At 35.7% G+C, this 25,667-nt stretch overlaps 1 protein-coding gene across 1 annotated transcript; it reads left to right on the top strand.

Annotated features, from left to right (window-relative positions):
• Positions 1 to 362: 362 nt before the first annotated feature.
• On the top strand, positions 363 to 7,520 carry LOC113691988 (uncharacterized). The gene is made up of 10 exons (XM_027210322.2): positions 363 to 592; positions 971 to 1,184; positions 1,268 to 1,425; positions 1,526 to 1,671; positions 4,245 to 4,307; positions 4,444 to 4,536; positions 5,140 to 5,301; positions 5,880 to 5,971; positions 6,573 to 6,736; positions 6,826 to 7,520. The coding sequence occupies exons 1-10, from the start codon at positions 487 to 489 to the stop codon at positions 7,173 to 7,175; spliced, it is 1,548 nt and encodes a 515-aa protein (XP_027066123.2). The 5' UTR covers positions 363 to 486; the 3' UTR covers positions 7,176 to 7,520.
• The last annotated feature ends 18,147 nt before the right edge of the window (positions 7,521 to 25,667 follow it).

The following is a 25,667-nucleotide window of genomic DNA, read 5'->3' as shown; positions in this document are numbered from 1 at the left end:
ATCTGTTCCAGGTGGTGTTGTTGCCACAGATGTTCTTAATTGTGACAGCAAAATAAATTCATGTATCAAATTATCTAGAAATAAAAGTTAACGGCTCAATCGACACCAACGAAAAAATGTTTAAGAACGAAATTGGCTGTTTTCCCTTTAAGAAGTGTCACAATCCCCAGAGTGTTTAGTGGGGGCAACGTGTAATCAGCCAGAATTCTAACCCCAAAAAGCGAGTTCAACATTTGTCTTTCATCGTTTCTTTACGCGGTTCACACCCCGAAATGCCACTACTGCCCCGGTCCAAACTTGCCGCCTTTACATCTGCAATTGTACCCATATAAACAATCAAAATTTCCCTTTAATTTCTAGTATTCTTATTTATTTTTTCTATTTTTCCCTCTATTCTTCTCCTCCACGCCAAGCCCGCCCATTTTCCCTCTCTCTGTCCCCCCTCAGGCAAATACAGAGAGAAGAGAGAGAGAGCGATTCTTTAAAATGGGCCTCTCTTCTGCTTCTTCCACTCTTCTTCCCATGGCGTTTTTCTCCCTGTCTCTCCTCTTCTCCCTCTTCTCACTCGCCCCCCAAGTTATGGCTCTCAAAGGTACTCTTCCCTCCTCCATTTTTACCTCTTATCATTCAAAAACTGTGCCCTTTTTGCTATAATTTTAATAATTAACTGCAATCAAACTTAATCACTAGGGTTTTACTTACTTAATTACTTAATTTCATTCATTGAGCTTACTATTGTTTAATTTCTTCAGCTAGGGTTCACTTGAATAAATGTATGCATTTCTTGTTTGTCGGGAGTGTTCCTTAATACCAAAGCTTCGTGCTTTATTTACAAAGTTCCATTAACTGTTTTTGTTGTCAGGGTGGCAATTTCATTAATATTTTAGGGTTTGTGGATTATACTAGGAATTTTTGTCCTGGTTGGGTTTTTTGTGCGGATTTTATGGTTATTTTGGTCATACTTTTGCAGGCATTGATGTGGAAAATCCAGCTGTAGATGTTGCTCCTAGGTTGCCTGTGGTGAGTGGGTTATCTAAAGATGCAGCATTGTGCGAAAGGGTTCAAGTGGCTGGTATATCTAGATTGAAGCTTGGGAAGTATTCGAGTGCATATCGAGTGACCGTGACGCCTTCCGTGGTAATCCCGGAAAGATTGCACAATAAGATCCAAATTTGCTTTCACAAGTGAGTCGAATTCTGAAATTTTGGCATGGTCTTTTTATTTTTATTTTGTTTTTGGGTTTTGGTTTCTAAACTGGAATTTGCAGGAATTCGTCGCTGGGACTGTGTCAGTGTGAAAAGGATGACTGGAAAAGTGTGACAAAGGGAATATTGGTCTCAGTTGCATCACCTTATGAGGATCGATACATTGATGTAAAATTTGTTGGCGATCTTTCTGGTTCTGTCACAGTTACAGTAGAAGAAGGTAAATGAAGGCTTTCATCTCTTTCCCTTTTTTAACCTTTAAAGTGATTGGATTTGTGGGATTCTTCTTCACTCCTGTTCTTGTTCTGGTTGTGCTACAGAATTTCAAGGATGGCGGTTGATTTTTCTGGCTTTGGGTATCATGTTATTGTTGTTGGCACCCATTGTAAGCAGTTGGGTTCCATTTTACTATAGCAGTTCAATGGCAATTGGAATATGCCTTGTCATTATAATCCTTCTGTTTCAGGTAATATACTTAGTTTTGGTGTGATACTTAAATGAGTACAAGCTTGATTCTTCATTTGCAGATTTCACCACCATTTTATGAAATACTTATAGGTAGCAATTATTCAATCATATTCTTTTGTATTAATTAGAGTGAGTATTTTGGTAAGCCTCTGAAGTCAATGTATTTGTTTCAACCAATTTGACTGGCCGATATATGGCTCAAGATATACTTGGTATTGCTTCCTATTTTGCTTAATATTTATGTTGCTAAGACTTCAACAGTTTTTTCTTGATAAAGATGGCTTAGGTAACTGAAATTGGGATGAAAGGAGTTTAATGAGTTTATAAGGTGATGTTAAACAAGAGTTGGAAGCTTTTGAGGCAGTGGGACCACTGTATTAGATAGCTGCAAACTTTGTCTGCCATATAGGTCTTGTTTTAAGTTTTTAGCATTTCTCTCACTGGAATGGGTGGTGGAAGGGATGGTTTGAAGTGTGCCACCCACCCCCACCCCCACCCCCAGTAATATTTGCATTGCTAGAATATGCCTGGAACTTTTTTGGAGAAAAGAAGGATTTGAGATTTTCGCACTGCACTTTAAATGACTTTATTTATTTATTTATTATTATTATTATTATTATTGTTGTTGTTGTTGTTATTGTTGTTTTTTTTCTGGCAAACCCTGTATACGGAAGACAACGCCACCCATAAAATTTTAGTAATAATTTTTTTTTTTTTTTTGAAAAAGAGGGGGCATCCATAACAGTTAAGTAACAATGAACGAATATAACTACTTTACAAATAAGAGTTAACTCCAAAGGAAGGAAAACCAGGATAATCCAGTTAAATTTCCCCTCTAACTGAATGTGGTAGTTGTGCAAAGTAATGGAAGAATTAGAACATTTAACATTTGCATGGAAATCAACTGGCTTATTAGTTCTTGAAAACAATGGGAAACATCAACATAAGACTGATGATGTCTGAAAAGATCATTAATGTTCTGACACTCCATGGAGATGCAATATGACTTGTTGCATTCTAGATGCGTTAAGGCAAATTATCCTGTAGTTTGCACAAAGCTCATCTGATAATTAAGCTACTTTTTTTTTTGTGCGGTTATCGCGAGTCCGACATATTGGAATCATATAAGGGCTAGCTGATGCAGCAATGAGCTTCTGATGTGCTGCTGCATTTGTGTGCTATCATTTTATGGCTTACTGCATGTTTTTGGCAATGGAACTTATGGTATAACTGTAGTTTTAATTGAAAGACGAGGAAGAAATGTTTATTGGAGCTTGAAAATTTTTCAGGAAGCCCTTAGACATCTCAGCTACAGGCTAAACTGCATCAGTAATCCCAACAGAAGATTGAAATATGCATGAAATTTTTTAACACAAATCTCTTCCTGTAGGAAGGGATATACCTTAGACTTCTAGATCTTTTCTTTCCTAGACTAGGATTTACAGTTGCCATAAATACTCTAAATTTCAGATACTTATTTCTAAATTGTGAAAAAGACACCAATTTTATTCATCCAAATCGATAAAGATCCTAAGATTACCCATTAGGAAATTAACTCCTTTTATAGATTCAGATTCCTGCAAAAGCAAAAAACACTGGAAAAATAGGTAAGAGGAAAAAGGGAAAAAGGAATGAAATGCCTTCACAAATCAAAATATAGCAAAGAATAAAAAGAACAAAGAACCATAAATATGAGTTGATAAAGAGCACTTAGATGGACTCTTCAATGAGTTATTGTACTATCAATGAATAGGATGTTTATCCCTCCAAAAATTTTACACATAAAAGCTTCAGCTTTCATCACATCTTTGTCCCACCTATAGTGAACTTAGTTCCTTGATCAATTCGTCCGGACCATGGCCAAGATCCTGTTTTGGTATTTTTATCAATTTTAGCCATTAAATGCGGGTATTTGTCCAGTTCAACCACCCTGATCCTAAAAGTTTGATCTTTAGGTTCTTCCGTCATTTTAGCTGTAAACATGTATGGAAGTAGTTTATTAGCATTTAATTTTTCTTTGTCTTTTAGGCATCATTATTGCATAATAAATATAGAATTTTGATGCAACACAACTTGCATATGTATGCAGCTGTCATATTTGTTTAAATGCAAAATGTAGCTGGGACTCGTCCTGTAGTTAAAGAATTCTTTACTATTGTTCTTATGGGGTGGCTCAGTGGAATAGCATCTTGGTTGCATTCCTGAGAGCTATTACTCTATTTGGATGATCTCTGATCATGATGATCTTAATCTGCACTCAAGGATTGAGGTAGCAAATGTAGTATTTTTTACAACATAACATCGTTCTTGCAACTTTTGGATCTGCTTTTGGTCACATGCATCCTTTTTCATATGGTGATATTCTTATTGGAAGATATGAATGAGAAAATTCTTTAAAAAAATTGTGCTAAAATTCATGGTTTCTATATGTTGACATTTGAAGCTAGAATAATTGTTTCTATCTTATAGAACATTTATTTTTTCTGTCTGTTTTGCTTTGTCATCTTTCTGAGTTTTATTTGATTGACAATAAATGTTTCTCATTGTTTTTGCTTCACATGATTGATACAGGGAATGAAGTTATTACCAACGGCCAGGAAAAACATCTTTTACCTAACCATATATGGTTCAGTGGTTAGTTCTTGGAAAAGCCTTCTTTGCTTATACTGGGGCAGTCTTCTTTTTTTTGACAGTGCAGTTTGGTGAAATCTTACGTACAAGCAGATTTGCTGATCAACTAACTTTCAATGCCTTTCTTGTAAATGTTTAGCTTGGAGCAGGATCATTTTTGTTGCGACACTTCTCTATGTTGGTCAATTCAATCCTAATCAATTTTGGTCTCAGTGAAGAGATGTACAATCCTGTAAGTGCTTTCTCAGCTTCCAGTCTGTAGAATAAGAACATCATGGATATTGCCTTTAGTTCTCTTGGTATACAATGACAAGACTTAAATGTGCAGATTGTCATTCAATGTTTTTCATTGGTTTGTTCTACAAGTTTCTCATCTTTTGTAGATGTACAATTATATCTTGTAGGAGACTCAACAAGACACCTTCCTAGCATACCTTTATTTTCTGGTTATAGCTTGAACTGGGGAATCAATTTAGAGAAAAACACAATCTAGGGCAATTCAAATTTGGCTAATCCTTGTTGTCCTTTGCTTTTATTCACTGATGTGTACTTCTCTCGTCCTAAGGAATTTGCGCCCTGAATTTCTTATGTCATAGTGGTTTTGCGGCCTTTCAGGTCACTAGGAATTCCAACTCCTTAGCCTGTCTTCTGTTGTTGCCATTACCCGGAAAGCCCCTTCCCCTATGGATATCATGCTTGGAATTGAAAAGCCCATAGACTATTGTACTGTGTATTATCAACTACTGGCTACAAGTCTATTCCTGGTTTTAAAGTTTTATAATGGTTATTTCTTGTCCTCATCTATGTTTTTTGTTTTCATTTTATTTTCTGTCAGGTCTCTGTTTTCCTGCTAGTTGGAATTACCCTTGCTGGAGCTGGTCTAGGATATTGGCTTGTTCGGAAGTTCGTCATTGCGGAAGACGGCAGTGTTGATGTTGGCATCGCTCAATTTGTGAAATGGGCAATACGAATAGTTGCAGTCACTTTTATTTTCCAGGTCTTTCTTTGTAACTATGGTGATTCTTATATTGTTTCTATGCTGATTGGTTTGTCGATACTTTTATTCAAAATGATGTGAAGCTGCTGGTGTTCTTTGGTCATTATATTTTCCTGGGACCGGAATGCTCCTAATGATTGGCTGTACTAGTGTCACATAGATTGTCAATCAATTATCACCATCCTTCCATATATTGGTCACCTTCACCAATCTTGAATTTGCTTTCCGGCATGTATAACATAGGACTCTTCAAACTTCAATAGTTTATTATCAATTTCCTATCCTTGAAAGGATTCAGCATGTAGAAAGCTGTTGTAATTGACTGTTTAGAAAGTGGGGTTTTGTAGTTCACTGATTAAGTTTCTCATTATCAGCTAATAATATTTGGGTGCTTTGGTTTCTTGCCCATATAATTTAGTTTCTCAAATAAAATATGATTTTCCATCTCATCCTGCATTTTAGTGACTTGTTTACCTTGTACATGTTTGAAGTGTTGTGCTTGTAGACTTGGATATTGTAGATTACTCAAATTGTCGTCTAAAATGATTCTGGGTACTAAATATCTTTCTTGCTTGCAGAGCACTCTTGATATTCTTTTGGCTGCAGCAGTGCTAATTTCTTGTCTGGTGATGTGCTTTGGATTTACATCGATGAGGTGGAATGACCTTGAGTAAGCTCATATATCTTTTTCTGTTCATCTTCCTTTGCATAGTATTGTAAACCATTGTGTTGCCCCATTTTAAAAAAAAATTGGGACATCCTTCACCTAATTTTTTGAACCATGGGTTATACAACCCTTAATAGTTCAGAGTCATGTTGTGAAATATTCATAAGTGGTGTCAAAGTTTATAGGCGAGTGTTGAAGTAGTAGTGTACTGTATTTGGGTTGGTTATTTGGTGCCTGCTCTTGATTATAGCTATTTTAGAATAAGAAGTGTAAATGGGTGGAGGGTCAGAGAGGCAGGTGAGAGGAGTACTTCCCTTGCTGGGGAACCAAGAATGGAAGATCTTGTCTGATGGTTGCTCTAGGATTTCTGCTTCTCTTTCTCGTTTCCAAGAGTAAATCCATCACTGACCCCCACAAACCACCCCCACCCCAAAAAATTTTTTTTTTTCTTCCTTGGTTTCCTCTCCTTGGACTTGTTGAAGAACAGGATTCTTAGTTTATAGAATTTGTTTCCTGATTTTGGTGATTTTCCAGTATCCTTTCTACTTATCATTTGTACATGGAGATAGAAAATTGATTTTCTTTTTCCTGTTATTTTGTGCAGGGATCTGCCATTTTCTCTAGATGGGAGCCTTTGGGCATGGAGATCTGGACAAGCAAATGTTAAACATAAACATGCTGAATTTTACAGTAGGCCAGGGAAGAAGAATCATCATAGTACTCTTTGGAATAGCCCAAAAGGTTCATTTCCAGGCTCTCCTGTTAAAGGTATATTTACTCTTCACCTTCCTACCGGTAGAAATAATAAGACTGTCTTTATTGGTGATTTCTGTTTCATGAATACAATTTGTTTGCAGGCTTGCAATCACCACTTCAACGGGTTACAAGAACCCAACAGGGTTATTATTCACCATCTGCCCGCAGAGGGACAAGAAATTGGCAGGATCACTATTCTACCTTTCACGAAACACCTAACAGAAAGAAATATACAAAGCAAGAGTGGGAGGATTTCACTCAAGAATCTACTCGTCAAGGTCTGGCCGAGTTGGCATCTTCTCCAGAATTCACTGATTGGATCATCAAAAATGCCGATAGGATACAACTTCGCTCGGATCATAGCTCAGATGAAACAGTAGGAAGTGGATCAGATTCCACAGATGAGCAGGCTGTGGAAAGCGGCAATGGTATTCGTTTGTTCAAGTGGTAACACAGGATAATGGTTGCGATGCCTTGTCCATGATTTTGGTTTGTGACATAGGTTATTCTTATTTGTTAGGCTAGCTAGTTGTAAACCCCAATCCCATAACCCTAACTCCCCAACCAGAGGGAAAAGAAAGAAGGCATTTGTTAATCCTACAGACTCGGTAGGTTTTGTAATTCTACTCCTTGTGTATATCTGTAAATTTTGTTTAGTATCTAGGCTTCGAAACCCTTGAGGTTAATGTTCATCATCATCATCATAAAAAAAAAGGGTTTCTTCCTTTAACAATTCTGTAAAATTGAAACATTGAGGGCATACGATGCATGTTATTATGTGGGTTTGGATCAACTACTTGACATGTCTATTAGTCGATTTAGGACTAATAGATCAGTTCTATGTAGATATATAAAGACTTGTTTATTCACATGTTAAGTAGGGTTTATTTGGCATGTTAAATGTAGATATATTGAGTCGCTTAAACCCATCCACTAGTAAGTGGATTTAGGTATGCAATAAACTTTGAATATATTTAAATGGGTGTGTAATTAAACTCATTTAATTAGTGGTTAGTGGGTTGATTTGACATATTCATTTATATTCAAATAAAAATAATCATACATTTAAACTCAATTTTTAGTGGATGTTAATTAGATAAATTTGAATTTTTTACTAATTTAATAACACAAGAGTGTCATCATTTTTTGTCGAATATGTGGAAAAAAAGTAGAATTTCAAGTGAGTCATAAATGGATAATTGGATATATTTATATCTATTTCTTAAATGATATAAATGGTTTGACTCATTTTGATCAATTTATTAAATGGATTAACTCAATTATATTCATTAACCAATTATGACTCATTCAAACCCGTTCGAATCATCTATTTTGACACCTCTAGCTAAATGGAATCAAGTGAGACCCTTATATGTTCACGTGGAACTCTTTTATTGATTTTGGAGCAAATACTAGGCCTACCAAGTAATTGCTCTAGACCAATAAATTTGCCCTATAATTACAACTGTGATTGCATAGAACAATTTATGATGGGAGGTGAATAAATTTGAAATTGGTAGTTGCCATTAAGTTTTGGGCATTTTAGTAACAAAATTAGTTGTGTTTTTGCTTGTTTTAGTGCCAACATCAATTCTATTTTCGCTCATAGTTGGTGTGTTAATGTTTACATTGTACAATGCATTTGCCATTAGTAATTGCAGAGGCTTAGATCCTAAATATATTCTGCTTGCTAACTCTACTAAATCGATAACAAATGGTATACTTACAATACCATCCTTCATAATCTGATGCTACATATTCCTGCAAAAGGTCAAGATTACAAATGCTTGAACTTTTTCCTTGGTTAATAATTTATCACTTAAGATATAGCTTATATTTTAGCACTTAACTTTAGTAATTTCACACCTCGAAAAAAAAAAAATTAGTGATTTATGTTTTTATTCACTGACTTGGTAGAGCGTGTATAAAGAGGATTGTAATACACAGGCAAAGAAAAAAGAGGTGCAATTACCATCAACTTTGAGGGCAGTACTGTAAGCTAATCTTTAATTAAAGGTTAATTGTTTTTAGCAACCATGATAGAGCTTATTAATAAATCTTACTATTCTACCAAATTCTGTATATTATTTTGGAAATCTAAAAAAAAGGAACATAAATACACTAAATTTTATGCTATCTTTTTTTATTTCTATAATTTCAAGGGTTAATTACAATAACCCCCCTCCCCCAATCCCATGCTATTGACAAATTTCCAATCTAAGTACACTTGGGTTAGTTGAAATGCAGGTTAGTTGGTAAGACGTTTCACCTGAAATCGACATGTCACGGGTTTGAGTCATTAAGGAGGGTAAGTGGAAAACTACTATTTATCCTTTCTCTCTCTCTTTGGTTTTTTTTTTTTTTTTTCAATTTTTAAAGAAGCGCACTTGGGTTGGGCATCACAATTTGTGGCTAATCAAGTAATGTGCACCTCATATGATTATGCAAAATAACCAAATTAATCCCATTTTCAATTGCCCCTCTATACCACTAACATTTTGCAAATCTGATTCCAAATTGGCAATGGTGTTTTTTTTTTTTTTGGCACTTCACCAAGTCCATGCCTCGCCAAAGTTGTTTTTAACATTTCATTTTCCCTCTCTAATTCAGCATTCTCAGACATTAGCGGTATGTTTTCCGATGTAGGCAATTTTTGCAAACTCTTTGCCCCTGCTCTTATATCTGGAAGTCAATCAATTTCGGTGCACATGACTGGATCAGCTATAAATTGGGCTACCCGACCCAACTACAACTGATTGGGAATTTTTGGATAGCATAGAGAGTGGTTTCGTGCAATTGAATCTTCAGGGTGGCAAGGTCAGGAAAGGGTATTTTTTTGAGGAATTTATTGGAATTAACCCTAATTTGAAATTCCATTTCCTTGTTCAAATAATCCTTTATTTTGAGGAGTCCTTTCTTGCGCTGTTCAAATATTAGAAAGACATATGTCGAATGGATAATCAGTAGACCCAAAATTCTTTTCACTTTAGAACTTCTACTCTTTGTAGTTTTTATAAAATCTTAGTAGCTAACAAGCACAGCTACATTTGTAAGATTCGTATAATTTGCGTAAGAGAAGCTTAGGTTCAAATATTTGCGTTAGCAGTTCTTGTTGGGTTTATAGTGTATCATAATTAATATTCCCTCCGTCCCACTTTGATAGTCCTGTTTTTTTTTTCACACAGTTTAAGAAAAAGTAGTTAACTTTGTTAGAAAAGTAAATTTAGATTGTTATTTTCCTAAAATACCCTCACATTAAATATGGTACAACATTTATGGGAACTTGAATTAATGGTAAAAAAAGAATCAACTCTCATTAAATGAGGTAGGTTTATAGTAACAACAACTTATATTGAATAAGGGTATTTTAGAAAAATTAAAATACAACTACATTCTTCAATTGGAAAGTGGACTACAATTTGGGACAGACGAAAAAGAAAAACAGGACTATCAAAGTGAGACGGAGGGAGTAACTTAAATGAACCACCAGCTCTTGGGATGATGGCTAGGGAAAGGGGGTTAAAGCCCTTTCTTGTTGACTGATCAAGGGATCGATATCTTGACTAATTAATTGGGGTGGGAGGGAATTGGGGACAGGGGAAGAGATTAAAAAAATTACAAAAGAAAATAACTTAAATGGGGTAACCTTCTTTTTAATTTATTTGTTCCAAAAGAAAAAAAAAATTCAATAATTGGTGATTGTTTACAACAAGCCAGTCAATTGGGGTGGGAGGGAATTGAGAAAGGGGCAAGGGATTAAAAAAAATTAACTTAAATGGGTAACCTCCTTTTAAAATTATTTGTTCCAGTAAAAAAATTCAATAATTGGTGATTGTTCGTACTAGAACTACAAGCACCATATAGAACTTATTTTGTGTATATAACCCTATAAAAGTATTAATCATATCCTGAAAGACTTAATATCAAGAATCTGGATAGTCCAAAATTCTTTGTCTTGCCACTTAATTCATACCAGTACCTTGCAAGCAATCACCAAGGAATGCTTTCTTGCCTAAACATCTAACTTTAAAATTGCGCAATTTTGCATACAGAAAATAATAGATTACGCATCTATCTCTAATAAAAGTTGTTTTTGTTTCAAAAAAATCTATTTTCCTTTACTGGTGAAAAGAAAAAAAATCTCAGACATTCTTGTCTACGGTCCCAAAAATATAGCTAAAATAGAAGAAAGTTAGTCATAGGGTGTGACATGTCGTGACCATTCATGTTGATGGAAACCAAAAGTAAAAACAAGTCTTTTGGTAAGATAGAAATGCATTTTTGGTCTCTAATATTTAACCCATATGCTAAACTAGTTCTCTAATATTTAACCCATATGCTAAACTAGTTCATAATATTTAGATCAAAGCAATTTTGATTCCTGAAATTTCTGATTTTATACAAATTTAGGACCAATGACATCAATTTGACAATCCTAATAGTCAAAATCAATTTTTGTTAGTCAAGAATTTTGAACGTGCATTTTTGGCTCAATTATTTGGATAGTGAATCATTATAGTTTCTTAAGTTTCAAATAATAATTATAGAGGTTTTAAGCTAGAATGAGATACTAGTTAGATTGAAAATGCTATATATATGCACGAGAAATTTAATTAAACTTCTTGTTCTTCTTTTCTTTATTTCAGTTATCCATAAGACTCGTTTCTTTAGCCTTTCCTCTCATTTGCATTTATAGTTGGTCTCAAATTGGGCATACTATATGTATTTATTATTTTTCACCATAATATTTAATTGATCATGAGTTACAGTATCATTTTTTGATATAGGTATCTCTTTAAAGTACGAACAATATATACTTTATGTAAATTATTAAAAACTCATATTGATTTTAAAAACTCAATTAAATATCCCTTTAAAATATGAACAATGTATACTTTATGTTAATTAAGTTGATAATCTAATAGACTTTTTATTTAATATTTTTTTATTTTTACATTTCAATAGGTAATCAATTAAGTTTCAAATTAAATAGGTATTGTATAGAATTATTTGGATTATTCAATAAAATTATCAATACGCATGACCATCAAAATAATTACTCCAATGTTTTATCATTGGAACATTAGGTTTTAATGGGAAGGAAAGAAAATAAAATAAAATAATTTTTTTAAAAATATCCGTAAAAGCACTTTGTATTGCTACTATGCCTTAGTTATTGTAACCATAATTTTAGCTATAACCATTTGAAACCTACATCTATAAGTACTTCAAAATTTGTGTAGTAGTTAAAAAGGATTTATGTATCAACATCAGAGTTCTCCTCTTTTGCCACTAATTTTTATTTTGTATATTATCTGTATATCCTTATTTGGTTGCAACTTATTTAACAAAGAGTCGCTTTTAGAATCGAGGATTGTTATGATTTTTTTTATAAGGATTTAGGAATATATCTATCATATACATAATTCAATTCTAAAAATATAACTATGCTTATTAGAAACTAAGGGACTATATTGGTTGAAATTCCAAATATTATGAACAAAAAAATGCAAAGTCAAAACTTTTGACTAATGCCAATTTGATTTTGACAGTTGATTATTGTTATTTTTTGCTAGTTATTCTAAATTTGCATAAAATCAAATTTTGAGGTCTAAACTTATTTTGAATTAAATATTAGGAACCAATGATATGAATCCGGCTGCCATCCAAGCTAGTTGAGAATGCATTTATGAACAACTTCTAGTTCTAATTAGTTTAGTCATGAGAACCCATGCTCAAAGAGTTCAAATGGTTACTTTGCGAGACAATTCTAGCTTTGGTTCTAAAAAGATGAGTTAGACAACGTTGGAACTATCTTTAATCTAATTCAAGTTGATGAGCATCCAATGGGCCAAGTTTTTGTGGCTGAAGACTTTCGTGTTGTAGGCCGCGGGCACGTCTTGTGACTGAGCGCGAGAAATTATGACCAGAAGACCTGTGTTGTGTTAAGTGTGGGCACGGCATTGATAGTCTGTTAGGAGCAGGGACGTAATTGCAATTGGAGCAAAAGTTTTAGGGGTGTTAGTGTAATTAGCTTATGGAGCCAAAAGCTGTTAAAAGTTAATTATAACTGAATTTGTTAGCATCAGATCATTGCACGGAAATTCTGTGTCAATTGGATTCAGATCCATCATTGGAATTGTATAAATCCAGGACAATGTAATGGATTGGATAACAAGTAATACAATCACAATTTTCTCCCGAATTCTTATTCTTCCTCTCTCTCTCTCTCTCTCTCTCTCTCTCTCCCTTTTCCCTCCCTTTCTGTTCTTCATTCATTCAAATCTCCCTTGAATCTGCTGGCCACACTTCCTCCTCAATTCTACCTTGGAAGAGCCTGACAAATTGGTATCAGAGCTGACGATCCTTCGGCAGCTCAGAGATCAATCAATGGCAGAGAGTACACGCTTCAAAACCTTAGAAGACCATCTCCGGAAGCAAGAACTCAAATTGCAGGAAGTTATGGAGGATATGAAGAACATACAGCTACAAGTAAAGGAAGAAATGGCAGGCAGGGACAAAAGATTGGATACGATCGCGCTAGGCATGGATCAGAAGTTTGAGGCACTCAGTTCAATGATGAAGACACTACTGAGCAGGGAGAAGAGTGCAGAAGAAGAAGGCAAAACTGGCAGAGATCGTACACCATTACTACCCACACCTCCCATACACCAGAGGCTGAACTTGGGAGCAGATGAGGAAGTTAGGAGTTGCGAGTTCTTGGGTAAGATTCCTGGCTATAATCCTCCAAAGATTGAGTTACATATGTTCAGTGGGGAAAATTCTAGGGAATGGATCAGAAAATGTAACAAGTACTTCTTGTTGAATAAGGTAACCGAGGAACATAAATTGCTGGTAGTAGAGATGTTTTTAGAAAGTAGAGCTGATAATTGGTTCCAGGGAATCAAATTAGAAAAACCAAGGCTAACATGGGGGAATTTGGGGAGCTGCTCTGTCAAAGATTCAAAGGAACATGCTGTAGAGATATTGTAGAGGAGTTCAACAAACTGCAGCAGATGAGTACAGTAGAGGTCTACCAGGAAAAGTTTGAGGAGTTAAAAACATTAATGCTGATTCAGAATCCAAGCCTTAGTGAGGAATACTTCATTTCCAATTTCACCAGTGGTCTCGAGGAGAAGATTAAACCTATGGTGAGAATGCTCAAGCCAAATACTCTTTCTGGAGTTATGGAGGTAGCTCATTTGCAGGAACAGGCTCTCAGGTTACAAGGCAGGACAGTCAAGGATGGCAACAAGGTGATGGCTGAACCCAAGTTTGGGATGTACAGGCATCCAACCTCTGCCAATGGAGGAGTCAGTACTTACAAGCTACCACAGAACAACATACCTAGGGTAGCTCCCAAAAATCCAGACAAGAGTCCAGAATTTAAGAGGCTATCCCCACAGGAACTGCAGTTCAGAAGGAGTAATGGACTGTGCTTTAAGTGTGGGGAGAAATTTGGGGTAGGACATCAGTGCAGGATGAAGCACTTGAACCTTATGTTGTATGAAGAGGAGGAGGACAATGAATTCCAGGATGCTCAAGGGGAACAGGATGAGCTGACTGGGAATCCAGGAGAACCAATTGAAATTTCACTCAATGCTCTATAAGACTCACTCAGACGAAATACTATCATGTTGCAAGGACGGATGGCAGGGGAACCTGTCAAAATTTTGGTGGATACAGGTAGCAGTGACAGCTACATCCACCACAAGCTGGTGTCTGCACAAGGCATTCCCTTCGAATATGTCAAGCCTTTCACGGTCACAATGGGGGATGGGAGCTTGGTAACCAGTGGAGCTCAGTGTCCAAAGGTCTTGTGGAATGTTCAGAATAATAAGTTTTGCTTTGACCTCAGGATCATGGAACTAGGAGATTGGGATATTATTTTGGGGGTAGACTGGATGCACAATTACAGCCCCATCACTTTTGACTTTCATCAGCTAAAAATCTCCATGTTCCATCAAGGAGAGGTGGTCACATTGCATGGAGCAGTTAATGATGCAACCATGGAACTTATTAGGAGGAAGGATCTCAGAGGCTTTCTGCAGGAGAAAAAGAGATGTTGTGCTGTTTCAGCACAAAATGAAGAACAGGACACAAGGAAGCCAAGGGTTCCAGAATCAATCACTGCAGTTTTGCAGCAATTTTCAGAAGTATTTCAGGAGCCTACTCAGTTGCCCCCCAACAGGCCATTGGATCATTAGATTCCCCTAAAACCAGGAGCACAAGCCTTTAAAATAAGACCATATAGATACCCTCATTCACAGAAAGCAGAGATTGAAAAGCAAATAGCAGATATGTTGAAGTCTGGAATCATCAAGCCAAGCAATAGTCCTTATGCTTCACCTGTGCTGTTGGTCAAGAAAAAGGATAACACTTGGCGTTTTTGTGTGGATTACAGGCATCTCAATGACCTGACAGTCAACGACAGATATCCTATTCCCAACATTGATGAGCTACTGGATGAGCTCTATGGAGCCAAGTTCTTCTCCAAAATTGACCTCAGATCAGGTTACCACCAGATCAGGGTTAAGCTGGCAGATACACACAAAACAGCCTTTCAGACTCATCAAGGACACTATGAGTTCCTAGTGATGCCATTTGGGCTCACGAATGCACCAGCAACATTCCAGGCATTGATGAATCAGGTTTTTGAACCATTCTTAAGGAAGTATGTTCTGGTCTTCTTTGATGACCTTTTGGTCTACAGTGCTACCCTGGATCTTCATAAGGAGCACCTAAAACAAGTACTGGAGGTGCTTCAACATAACTAATTGTATGCCAAATTATCCAAGTGCTCTTTTGCCCAGCAAGAAGTGGAGTATTTGGGGCATGTAGTGTCCAGGACAGGAGTAAGTATGGACATGAGTAAGGTGGAGTGCATACAGTCATGGCCTATTCCTAAAAATATTAAAGAACTTAGGGGATTCCTAGGCCTCACAGGCTACTACAGACGTTTCATAAAAGGCTATGGGACAATCAGTAAGCCATTAACAAACCTGCTGAAGAAGGATGCCTATGACAGGAATGTAGAATCTTACAAGGCTTTCAATTGCCTTAAGCAGGCCATAATTAGTGCTCCAGTGCTAAGGCTACCCAACTTTGGTATTCCCTTTGTGGTGGAAACTGATGCAAGTGGGCAAGGCATGGGAGCTGTACTCTTATAGGAGGGCTATCCTATAGCGTTCATCAGCAAAGCATTCTCCCTCAAGAACATGGGATTATCTGTCTATGAGAAGGAGCTGGTGGCATTAGTATTTGCAGTGACCAAGTGGAAGCATTATCTAGTAGGGAACCATTTCATCATCAGAACAGATCACAAGTCATTGAAATTTTTGCTAGAATAAAGATTGACCACTACTGCTCAGTATAAATGGTTAACAAAGCTGCTAGGCTTGGACTATGAGATTCAGTATAAGAAGGGTTCAGAAAACACTATTGCTAATGTCTTATCTAGAAGGACCACGGGGCAACTACAACCTGAACCACAACAGTTGATGGCCATTACTGGGGTTCAACCTCTTTGGATGCAAGAGTTGCAGGACAGTTACTTTGAAGACACACAGTGCAGGGAATTAATGAGTCAACTGCTTCTAGATCCTACACCACAGGACTCTGATTTTCAGCTCAACCAAGGGATACTCAGGTATAAAGGGAAGCTGTTTGTAGGGAATAGCAGGGGAATTAAGCAGAAAATAATCAAAGCTCTGCATGAATCCCCTATTGGAGGCCATTCTGGCCAGAGGGCATGTATACAGAGGGTGCAAAGCATATTTCACTGGCCAGGGATGAAGAAGGAGATCATACAATTCATACAGGAATGTGAAGTTTGTCAAAGGAACAAAAGTGAAAGGGTCCCCTATCCAGGATTACTGCAGCCACTACCAATTCCTACCCAAACTTGGTCGCATATCACTATGGACTTTATTGAAAAGCTACCTTGCTCTAGGGGATTTGACACTATTCTGGTGGCCATAGATAGGCTGACAAAGTTTGGCCATTTCATGCCACTTTCCCACCCATTCTCAGCTGCTCAAGTGGCACAGGTCTTCCTGGATCATGTCTACAAACTCCATGGGTTACCAGAATCCATCATAATAGACAGAGACAAAGTATTCACCAGAAATTTTGGCAGGAGTTATTTAGGATGGCTGGAACTGAGCTGCACTATAGTTCTTCTTACCATCCTGAGACTGATGGTCAGAGTGAGAGGTTAAATCAGTGTTTAGAGACCTATTTGAGATGTATGACCAGTGAGAGTCCAACTCAGTGGAGTCATTGGCTCAGCTTAGCAGAACTTTGGTATAATACTGCATATCACACCAGCTTAGGGGTGTCGCCATTTGAAGCTTTATACGGTTACAAGCCCCTGTCACTACCCATAGGCCCCTACCATGACACAATTATCCCAGCAGCTCACAACATGCTGCAAACTAGAGCTCAAATGCTTCAGAGAATCAAAGAGCATCTGTATCAGGCTCAAAATAGGATGAAGTTGTTTGTTGACAAACATAGAACAGAAAGGGAATTTGAGGTGGGGGATTGGGTCTTCCTGAAGTTGCAGCCTTATAGGCAGCAGACTGTGGCACTCAGGAAAAATCTCAAGTTAACTGCAAAATTTTTTGGACCCTTTCAAATAATGGAGAAGATCAGTGTTGTGGCATACAAGCTCAGGCTTCTGATAAGTGACTAATTTACGTAATAATTGTATGACATTTTATATTATTTTTAGTCACTTTGGTTATATTATTGGAAGAATATGAATCATTTTGGCTATAATTGGTGAATAAATATTTTTAAGTGATTAAATGAGGTTTTTATCACTTTTTACTTGGATTTTGTGTATTTTGACAGTTTTGACACATTTTCGTATTTCGGCTATAACTTGAGTTACAATGATCGGATTGGGATGATTCTTGAATCCATTTGAAGATAAGAGATAGATCTACAACTTTGGTGAAGACATCTAAATCCCGTTTGAAGGTTTTCCAGGTCAAAATGCCGAATTACAATAGCAAATTTCTACTGGTCGAAGGTGGAACAGGGCAATGAGCAGGTAAGGGTATTTCGGTCATTTCTCAGCCTAAACAGATCCAAATGAGGTGATTCTTGATGCATTGGAAAGCTAACTCATAGGGCTACAAGTTTCATGTTTTGGTTAAGAGCTAAATCAGCTTTTATCATCAAGAAAAATGCAGTTGAAATTGAGTCAAAATCAGAGCAGAGCTGGAAATTGAACCAGAAGTGACCAAATGGTCACTGTATCAATCCGGCCGGAATTTGGCCGGATTTAAGGCCGGATTTCTGGCCGGATGGCGGTCAGAAAAGGCTGCTCTGTACGCGTAAAACTTAATTTCACTCCCACCAACTCACATGTGATGCTATACATGTGAGAAACATTCCCAGCTGTAAAAGGGAGATGTAATCCTCATTTCTTGACCACCTTTCATCATTAAAGAGCCAAATTCATTGCAAGAAGAAAGGGGATTGGAGTTCATAGTAGAAAAATAGAGAGTGAGCTACGGGAGAAGCTTGAAGTTGCAGAAATGTAGCTCTTTCATCTCCCTAGTGTTAGTTTAGCTTAGTATAGAGTAGTGTAGCTTTTCCATTCTTGTTTATTATCTAGATTAGGATGAAGATGGAGGATGAAGAAGGCAAGGAAGACAGCTCATGTGACAAGGGTTGTATTCCTTCCAAATTCTTTATCTTTTGTATTTGATTCCAAGTTTAGTTAATATACAAGTTCTGGATTTTGTGTTCATTATGTGTTTCTAAAGTTTATACCTTGGGTTTGGTTGAACTTTCTATAATTGTTAGTGTTTATTATTTGGTTATTTGATTGCTATGATTTGAGCAAATTATTTAGTACTTTGGCTCTTTAAATCATGATTAATTTGGTACCATTGATTGTGATTATCTAAGGTGTTGTTTCTGCAATGAAAATTGAGATTTAACACTAGTTCAAGAAGTGCTAAACATAGGGAGTACACTCACGAAAGTAGAGGTGCACTTATGTGGTTTCTAGTGATTCATTTCATGTAATTTCATTGAAGAAATGAACTTGTAACTAATTTCATAACCATGAGAATAGGTATGGATTAGTTATAAGTATAATTGATTCACTACGAAAGTAGGATTCAAATGCATAAGGAAATTACACCATAACTAGCCTAGATGTAGTACTCAATGATCCAAATATAGCACTTGCATGAGTAGTTAGGAATACCACAACCCAAGGAGCTTTTATTTGTTATTTTGTATAATTTCAGTAGGTTAAATTTGTTATAATTCATTGATAGTCTAAATAATAGAGAAGCTTTAGTAATACCGGTAATTGTTCACTCTTCCCTGTGGGATCGACCCGATATATACCCTAAACTACTAGTTGATCTGTATACTTGCAGTGAACGGGTGTAATTCGGTATTTTTTAGCTTGCACGTATGTAAAATACCCGTCAGCTTCCACCTGGGTCTAAAATACATCCAGTATTTCACGTTTCTCTTCTTAAGCCTAAGTTGGGACCCTATCAGATTACTACTTCTACACTACCAGAATTTGGAGGACAATGCTTGAGAAGTGGAAGATTGGCAATGGATGGTTACCAAGTGCAAAGCTCCTTCAATAGAGGTAACCAAGAATTTACTGAATGTATGTCTTTTGAAGATGGTTTAAGGTGCTTAAAGACTAAATTTGATGTTATGATGTTACAAGTTCAAATGGACACAATTATGCATGAAATTGAGCAGAGGAGGAATGTTAATGTTTTTAATTCTTATCATGTGATTTGTGACTTGTGTGGAGGTTATCATGCTACTAATACATGTATGCAAGCACAAAATGTGGATTATTATGATGAATTAGAGCATTACAATTCTTGTTTTGATCAATATAGTGCTAATTGGAGCAAGTCTCCTGCTTATGGTTGGGAAAATCAATGTGTATATAGTGACTCTCCAAATTTTTATGATTACCAACCTGAAAGTGTCCAATATGAATCAAAACCATCTTGGGAGTTGGCAATAGTGAAGTTAGCTAATGCACCTCTACCTTGGGAGTTAGAAAGTGAACCATTAGCTAATGATTCTAATGCATCTTGGGAGCTAGCTGTAGAAAATTTTTCTAATCAATTTGATTTAGCCATAGAAAAGCTAGCAAATGCAACCTCCGACCGTTTTGATAGGATTGAGGAAAGGTTAGATGAATTAGCTTCTCACTTTGGTGATATACATGAGCAATTGAATGCATTGTGTGAAGTTATTTCTTCTAATAATTTGCAAAATGATCCTAGCATGAATGGTGGAAATGTTGTATGTGAAAATGGATTGCATTTGGATGAAAATGATGAATCTCAATTATATTTCAATGAGCAAATATCCATTTCACATGATAATACCTTTGAAACTAACTTTGAGCCTCAAGAGGTGAGTTTTAATGACTCATTTTTCACCCCTCTTGAGGAGTGCAGTGAAAGTATAGGTTCTAAAGGTATTCCTGCCCAAGATACTCTCATGACATTTCCTTTGGTAAGTTCTCAAGTGGTGTATATTCAAGGTAATATCTATGAAACACTTGGGATAGGTAAGTCACTTTCATTTCTCACATCATTAGATCATGTGGCTTTGGCTATAAAGTCACCATTTAATGATCCACTACGGCCTAAAATGGTGGATTATTCGTTAACTAAATCTCCTTGAAAAATGAGGAGAAATAGTCAAGCTATTGACTTTAAAGAAGCGCTTATTGGGAGGCAACCCAATGCTTGTTTAAGTTAGTGTTACTTTGGAGTGATTTTATGTTTAAAGCATAAGTTTGAGTAATTTTGTTGTTTTTCATTTGTAGGTTTTGGAAAAGTGGCCAAATGAGGTGAAAAAGACGAAGTTTGATCAAAGATCTCAATACCTCAAATTCAGTAATTGTGATTTTTGATGCATTAAAGAGGTTTAGAATGCATGTTTAGATCATTTTACATGTGTGTGAATGGTTTATTTTGACATAGAAATGATCTAAGGTGTATTTTGAAGAATTGGGGTCAAACTGAAAATTGCAAAAATTCTGCAATAAGTGCAGATTCAATGGATCCGAGGCCTCGGATCCACTTCTGCAATCAGAAAAAAAATTCGAACTTCTTGATCCGAGCTCACTCACAATGATCCGACCTTGGATCCTTTAAAAAATGACCTCGGATCCTTTTAAAAACGAAGGCTTGGATCACTTTTCAACTCCACTTTTCTTCATGTTGGCTTGTTTTTAGTAAGTTTTGGTTGTTCGATTAATGTTTTTGTGTGTTTTGTAGGTGGCAATGGCAAGAGTTCATGCAAATGATCTCAATTGCAAAGGTGTTTATATTAAGGCAAAAAGGGAGTTTTCATGTTCAATTGCTGCATTTCATGCATTTAAAGTGTTTCATGTTTAAGTTATATTCATGCATGATCATGTTAAATTTGAATTTTATTCAAAGAACATGAAGTAGGTTGAATGTGGAAGGTTGGCCAAGCAAATTTGGAGGAAAAACTGCAGAAAACAGCTTTTTCTGCAGCAAATCCGGCCATAAATCCGGCCAAATGTTGGCCGGATTGAAGGCCGGATAGTCAGGGGAGAAAAGAAAATTTTTTCGAGCATTCTGGACAGAATCCGGCCGAAAATCCGGCAGGAAATCCGGCCAAAAACTGGCCGGATTGAAAAAAAAAAAAAAAAAAAATTGCCCAGATTCTCTCCAGGAATCCCTCCAATTTCTGGCCGGATTGTGAACAGTAACCAGCGTAAGATGAATCCGTTTCACGGATTCCTCACAATTTTTCTCCCTTCTTCTTCAACCTACACACACACTCACACCTCAAACACACACCACTCACTAAAACACCACTTTTCACCATTTAATCTTCAAATAACCTTCACCAAATCACTTTCTCCTATCCTCTAGAGTGAATTTCATAGTTCATATTTTTTCAAAAACAACTCTAAAGTGGTTTCAAGCTTACCATTAGTTAGGGTTCTACCTTCTTGAAATCACTCAATTGAGGTCAAATTGGAGTAAGTTTTTTTTGAGGGTTTTCACATCATATTGATCTCTAAGCATCACCAAACCACCTTGAGGTAACAATTCTTCACCTAACTTTGTTATTTGAATTTTGCCATGATTGAATATTTTCTATTTTTAGGCAATTTTTAATATGTGAAGTTAGGTGCATTTATTTCAGCTTATTGATGCTATTGGTGATTGTTAGTGATAACTATATTTTGTGATTTGCATTTATTGTACTTATTTGGTGAATTCTTGCTAGTTTTATGCTTAATTTGGCTTGATGACGAAGTTGCATATTAAGTAGCCAAATGTAGCATTTTAATTAGCTTAGTGGGAGTTTTTTATATTTATGTGAGTAATTTAGAGTATCTAATGAATGAAAAGGTGCTTGATTGAATGATTTTGTGAATTCTTAGGTAATTCTAAAAGAAGAGGTGAATTGAAGATGACCTTAATTGATGAAATTCATAAATGCACTTACAATTTTTGTGGTTCAATAGTTTTTAGTATTTCATGAATTCTCACGAAGGTCATTTATATTTTGGTTTGGTGTGTTTGCCTCCATTTTGAGATTACTTTTGTACTTGCGGGGATTTGATCATTGAGGATAAAATGTATAAATGGAACTTATTTTGTTCATGATTGTGGATTTTTTGTGTGAAATTAGCTTCCCTTTGCTTTGGATACTAATGCATATATTTGATTAGCAAAGATTAGCTCGTTTCATGTTTTTATCCCTTGAACATTGTATGGTTCCACATGCTTGATCATTTTTCCTTTTTCCTTGAATTGCATGATCTTGTTGATTGCAACCGTTTATTTTTAAGAAATTTATTTGTTTTGATTTTGTCTTTTTCAGGATGCAATAAGTGAACTCTCCATTCTTTCTCAAATACGGTTGGAAATTCATCACTTGGACATGGATTCGGATTGCGCAAGTTAAATTGAGCAGTATTTTCTTTTACTCTTTATTTATTTTCCTTTTCTCACATTGAGGACAATGTGAAGTTTAAGTGTGGGGGAGGAAAATACTGGACTTGCATTTACTTGCCATGTGATGATATTTTATGAATCTAAATGTTTAGAAATGTTGGAATTGTGTTTGAAATGCTTGCCATGTGGATAATTTGTTAGAAAATAGGTTTGTTGGCAGGGAGTTTTCATCCATTTATAAGGAGAAACTCTATAAAAATTTTTCTAAAATCTTTTCCAATATTTCACTATGGCCCAAAAGTTCTTCAAATTTTTGCATTTTCATTCAAAAAGGGCTAATTTGTTCCAACTTTAAATGTTTAAATTCTTCCAATTGTTGAAACTTTATATGTATTTTGGAAAGTTTAGTTCTCATTTAACTTGAAAATAGTTATTATGCAATTAGAATTTTTACATTTTAGAAAGTATATTTGGTAAAGTGAGGAAAATTATGCCTATAATTTTACATGTTTAATGAGATTTCTTCTCTTTATTTAATTTTGCAAGTAAGTGATTGATATAGTCGATAAAGGTTATACTCCTCCTTTGATTATTTTTATATATTTTTCTATGAGGGAAAAATAAATAAAAAATAATAATAAAATAAAAAAAAAAGAGAAAAAAGAAAAGAAAAGAAAGTAAATAAAAATTGTTCTACTCCAATGATTCTCGTACCGAGTAACCGGGGGTTGGCATCTACAAATGTCGACATTCGCGTAAAAAGGTACTTGAATTAAGAGTATGCATAGCAATTTGAATAGGTGAAATGTTGAGTAACCGGGGATCTTCACCTAAAAGTGTCGATTTTCGCGTAAAAAGGCATTCTCACTATTTAAGTAAAAATTAGTATGAATAAATCCCTCTTAGTTATAGAATTTTGAGAAAAAGATGATTATAGGAGGAGGAAGGCTATAAATTGACTATGTGATTTGCTTATTTGTAAAATTAAGTTAGGGTAAGGGATTAAGTTTAATTTGTTGAATTTAGGGTATAATTATCTTTCCTTTACTTGATATTATGAGTATTTAGTGTAAATTGAATAATTATATAATAATTATTTTCCAAGTCTTGAGGAATTAAATTGGACAAAGTGCATATATTGTTTCACCTCTTAAATCATTGTAATTGATTTTGTGTGGATTGCTTGAGGACAAGCAATGATTTAAGTGTGGGGGAGTTTGATAAGTGACTAATTTACGTAATAATTGTATGACATTTTATATTATTTTTAGTCACTTTGGTTATATTATTGGAAGAATATGAATCATTTTGGCTATAATTGGTGAATAAATATTTTTAAGTGATTAAATGAGGTTTTTATCACTTTTTACTTGGATTTTGTGTATTTTGACAGTTTTGACACATTTTCGTATTTCGGCTATAACTTGAGTTACAATGATCGGATTGGGATGATTCTTGAACCCATTTGAAGATAAGAGATAGATCTACAACTTTGGTGAAGACATCTAAATCCCGTTTGAAGGTTTTCCAGGTCAAAATGCCGAATTACAATAGCAAATTTCTACTGGTCGAAGGTGGAACAGGGCAATGAGCAGGTAAGGGTATTTCGGTCATTGCTCAGCCTACACAGATCCAAATGAGGTGATTCTTGATGCATTGGAAAGCTAACTCATAGGGCTACAAGTTTCATGTTTTGGTCAAGAGCTAAATCAGCTTTTATCATCAAGAAAAATGCAGTTGAAATTGAGTCAAAATCAGAGCAGAGCTGGAAATTGAACCAGAAGTGACCAAATGGTCACTGTATCAATCCGGCGGGAATTTGGCCGGATTTAAGGCCGGATTTCTGGCCGGATGGCGGTCAGAAAAGGCTGCTCTGTACGCGTAAAACTCAATTTCACTCCCACCAACTCACATGTGATGCTATACATGTGAGAAACATTCCCAGCTGTAAAAGGGAGATGTAATCCTCATTTCTTGACCACCTTTCATCATTAAAGAGCCAAATTCATTGCAAGAAGAAAGGGGATTGGAGTTCATAGTAGAAAAATAGAGAGTGAGCTACGGGAGAAGCTTGAAGTTGCAGAAATGTAGCTCTTTCATCTCCCTAGTGTTAGTTTAGCTTAGTATAGAGTAGTGTAGCTTTTCCATTCTTGTTTATTATCTAGATTAGGATGAAGATGGAGGATGAAGAAGGCAAGGAAGACAGCTCATGTGACAAGGGTTGTATTCCTTCCAAATTCTTTATCTTTTGTATTTGATTCCAAGTTTAGTTAATATACAAGTTCTGGATTTTGTGTTCATTATGTGTTTCTAAAGTTTATACCTTGGGTTTGGTTGAACTTTCTATAATTGTTAGTGTTTATTATTTGGTTATTTGATTGCTATGATTTGAGCAAATTATTTAGTACTTTGGCTCTTTAAATCATGATTAATTTGGTACCATTGATTGTGATTATCTAAGGTGTTGTTTCTGCAATGAAAATTGAGATTTAACACTAGTTCAAGAAGTGCTAAACATAGGGAGTACACTCACGAAAGTAGAGGTGCACTTATGTGGTTTCTATTGATTCATTTCATGTAATTTCATTGAAGAAATGAACTTGTAGCTAATTTCATAACCATGAGAATAGGTATGGATTAGTTATAAGTATAATTAATTCACTACGAAAGTAGGATTCAAATGCATAAGGAAATTACACCATAACTAGCCTAGATGTAGTACTCAATGATCCAAATATAGTACTTGCATGAGTAGTTAGGAATACCACAACCCAAGGAGCTTTTATTTGTTATTTTGTATAATTTCAGTAGGTTAAATTTGTTATAATTCATTGATAGTCTAAATAATAGAGAAGCTTTAGTAATACCGGTAATTGTTCACTCTTCCCTGTGGGATCGACCCGATATATACCCTAAACTACTAGTTGATCTGTATACTTGCAGTGAACGGGTGTAATTCGGTATTTTTTAGCTTGCACGTATGT

This window comes from Coffea arabica, chromosome 6e, assembly GCF_036785885.1.
Source record: "Coffea arabica cultivar ET-39 chromosome 6e, Coffea Arabica ET-39 HiFi, whole genome shotgun sequence".
NCBI classification, from domain to species: domain Eukaryota; kingdom Viridiplantae; phylum Streptophyta; class Magnoliopsida; order Gentianales; family Rubiaceae; genus Coffea; species Coffea arabica.
Note: the sequence above shows the minus strand (reverse complement) of the source record. Positions and strands in the feature narration are given on the sequence as shown.

Bases quoted from the DNA above. Each gene is read 5' to 3' on its own strand.
- LOC113691988 (XM_027210322.2), top strand. From the start codon at position 487: ATGGGCCTCTCTTCTGCTTCTTCCACTCTTCTTCCCATGGCGTTTTTC. The intron at 4,537-5,139 runs GTAAGTGCTTTC...ATTTTCTGTCAG, and splicing joins GTGAAGAGATGTACAATCCT to GTCTCTGTTTTCCTGCTAGT. The intron at 6,737-6,825 runs GTATATTTACTC...ATTTGTTTGCAG, and splicing joins TCCAGGCTCTCCTGTTAAAG to GCTTGCAATCACCACTTCAA.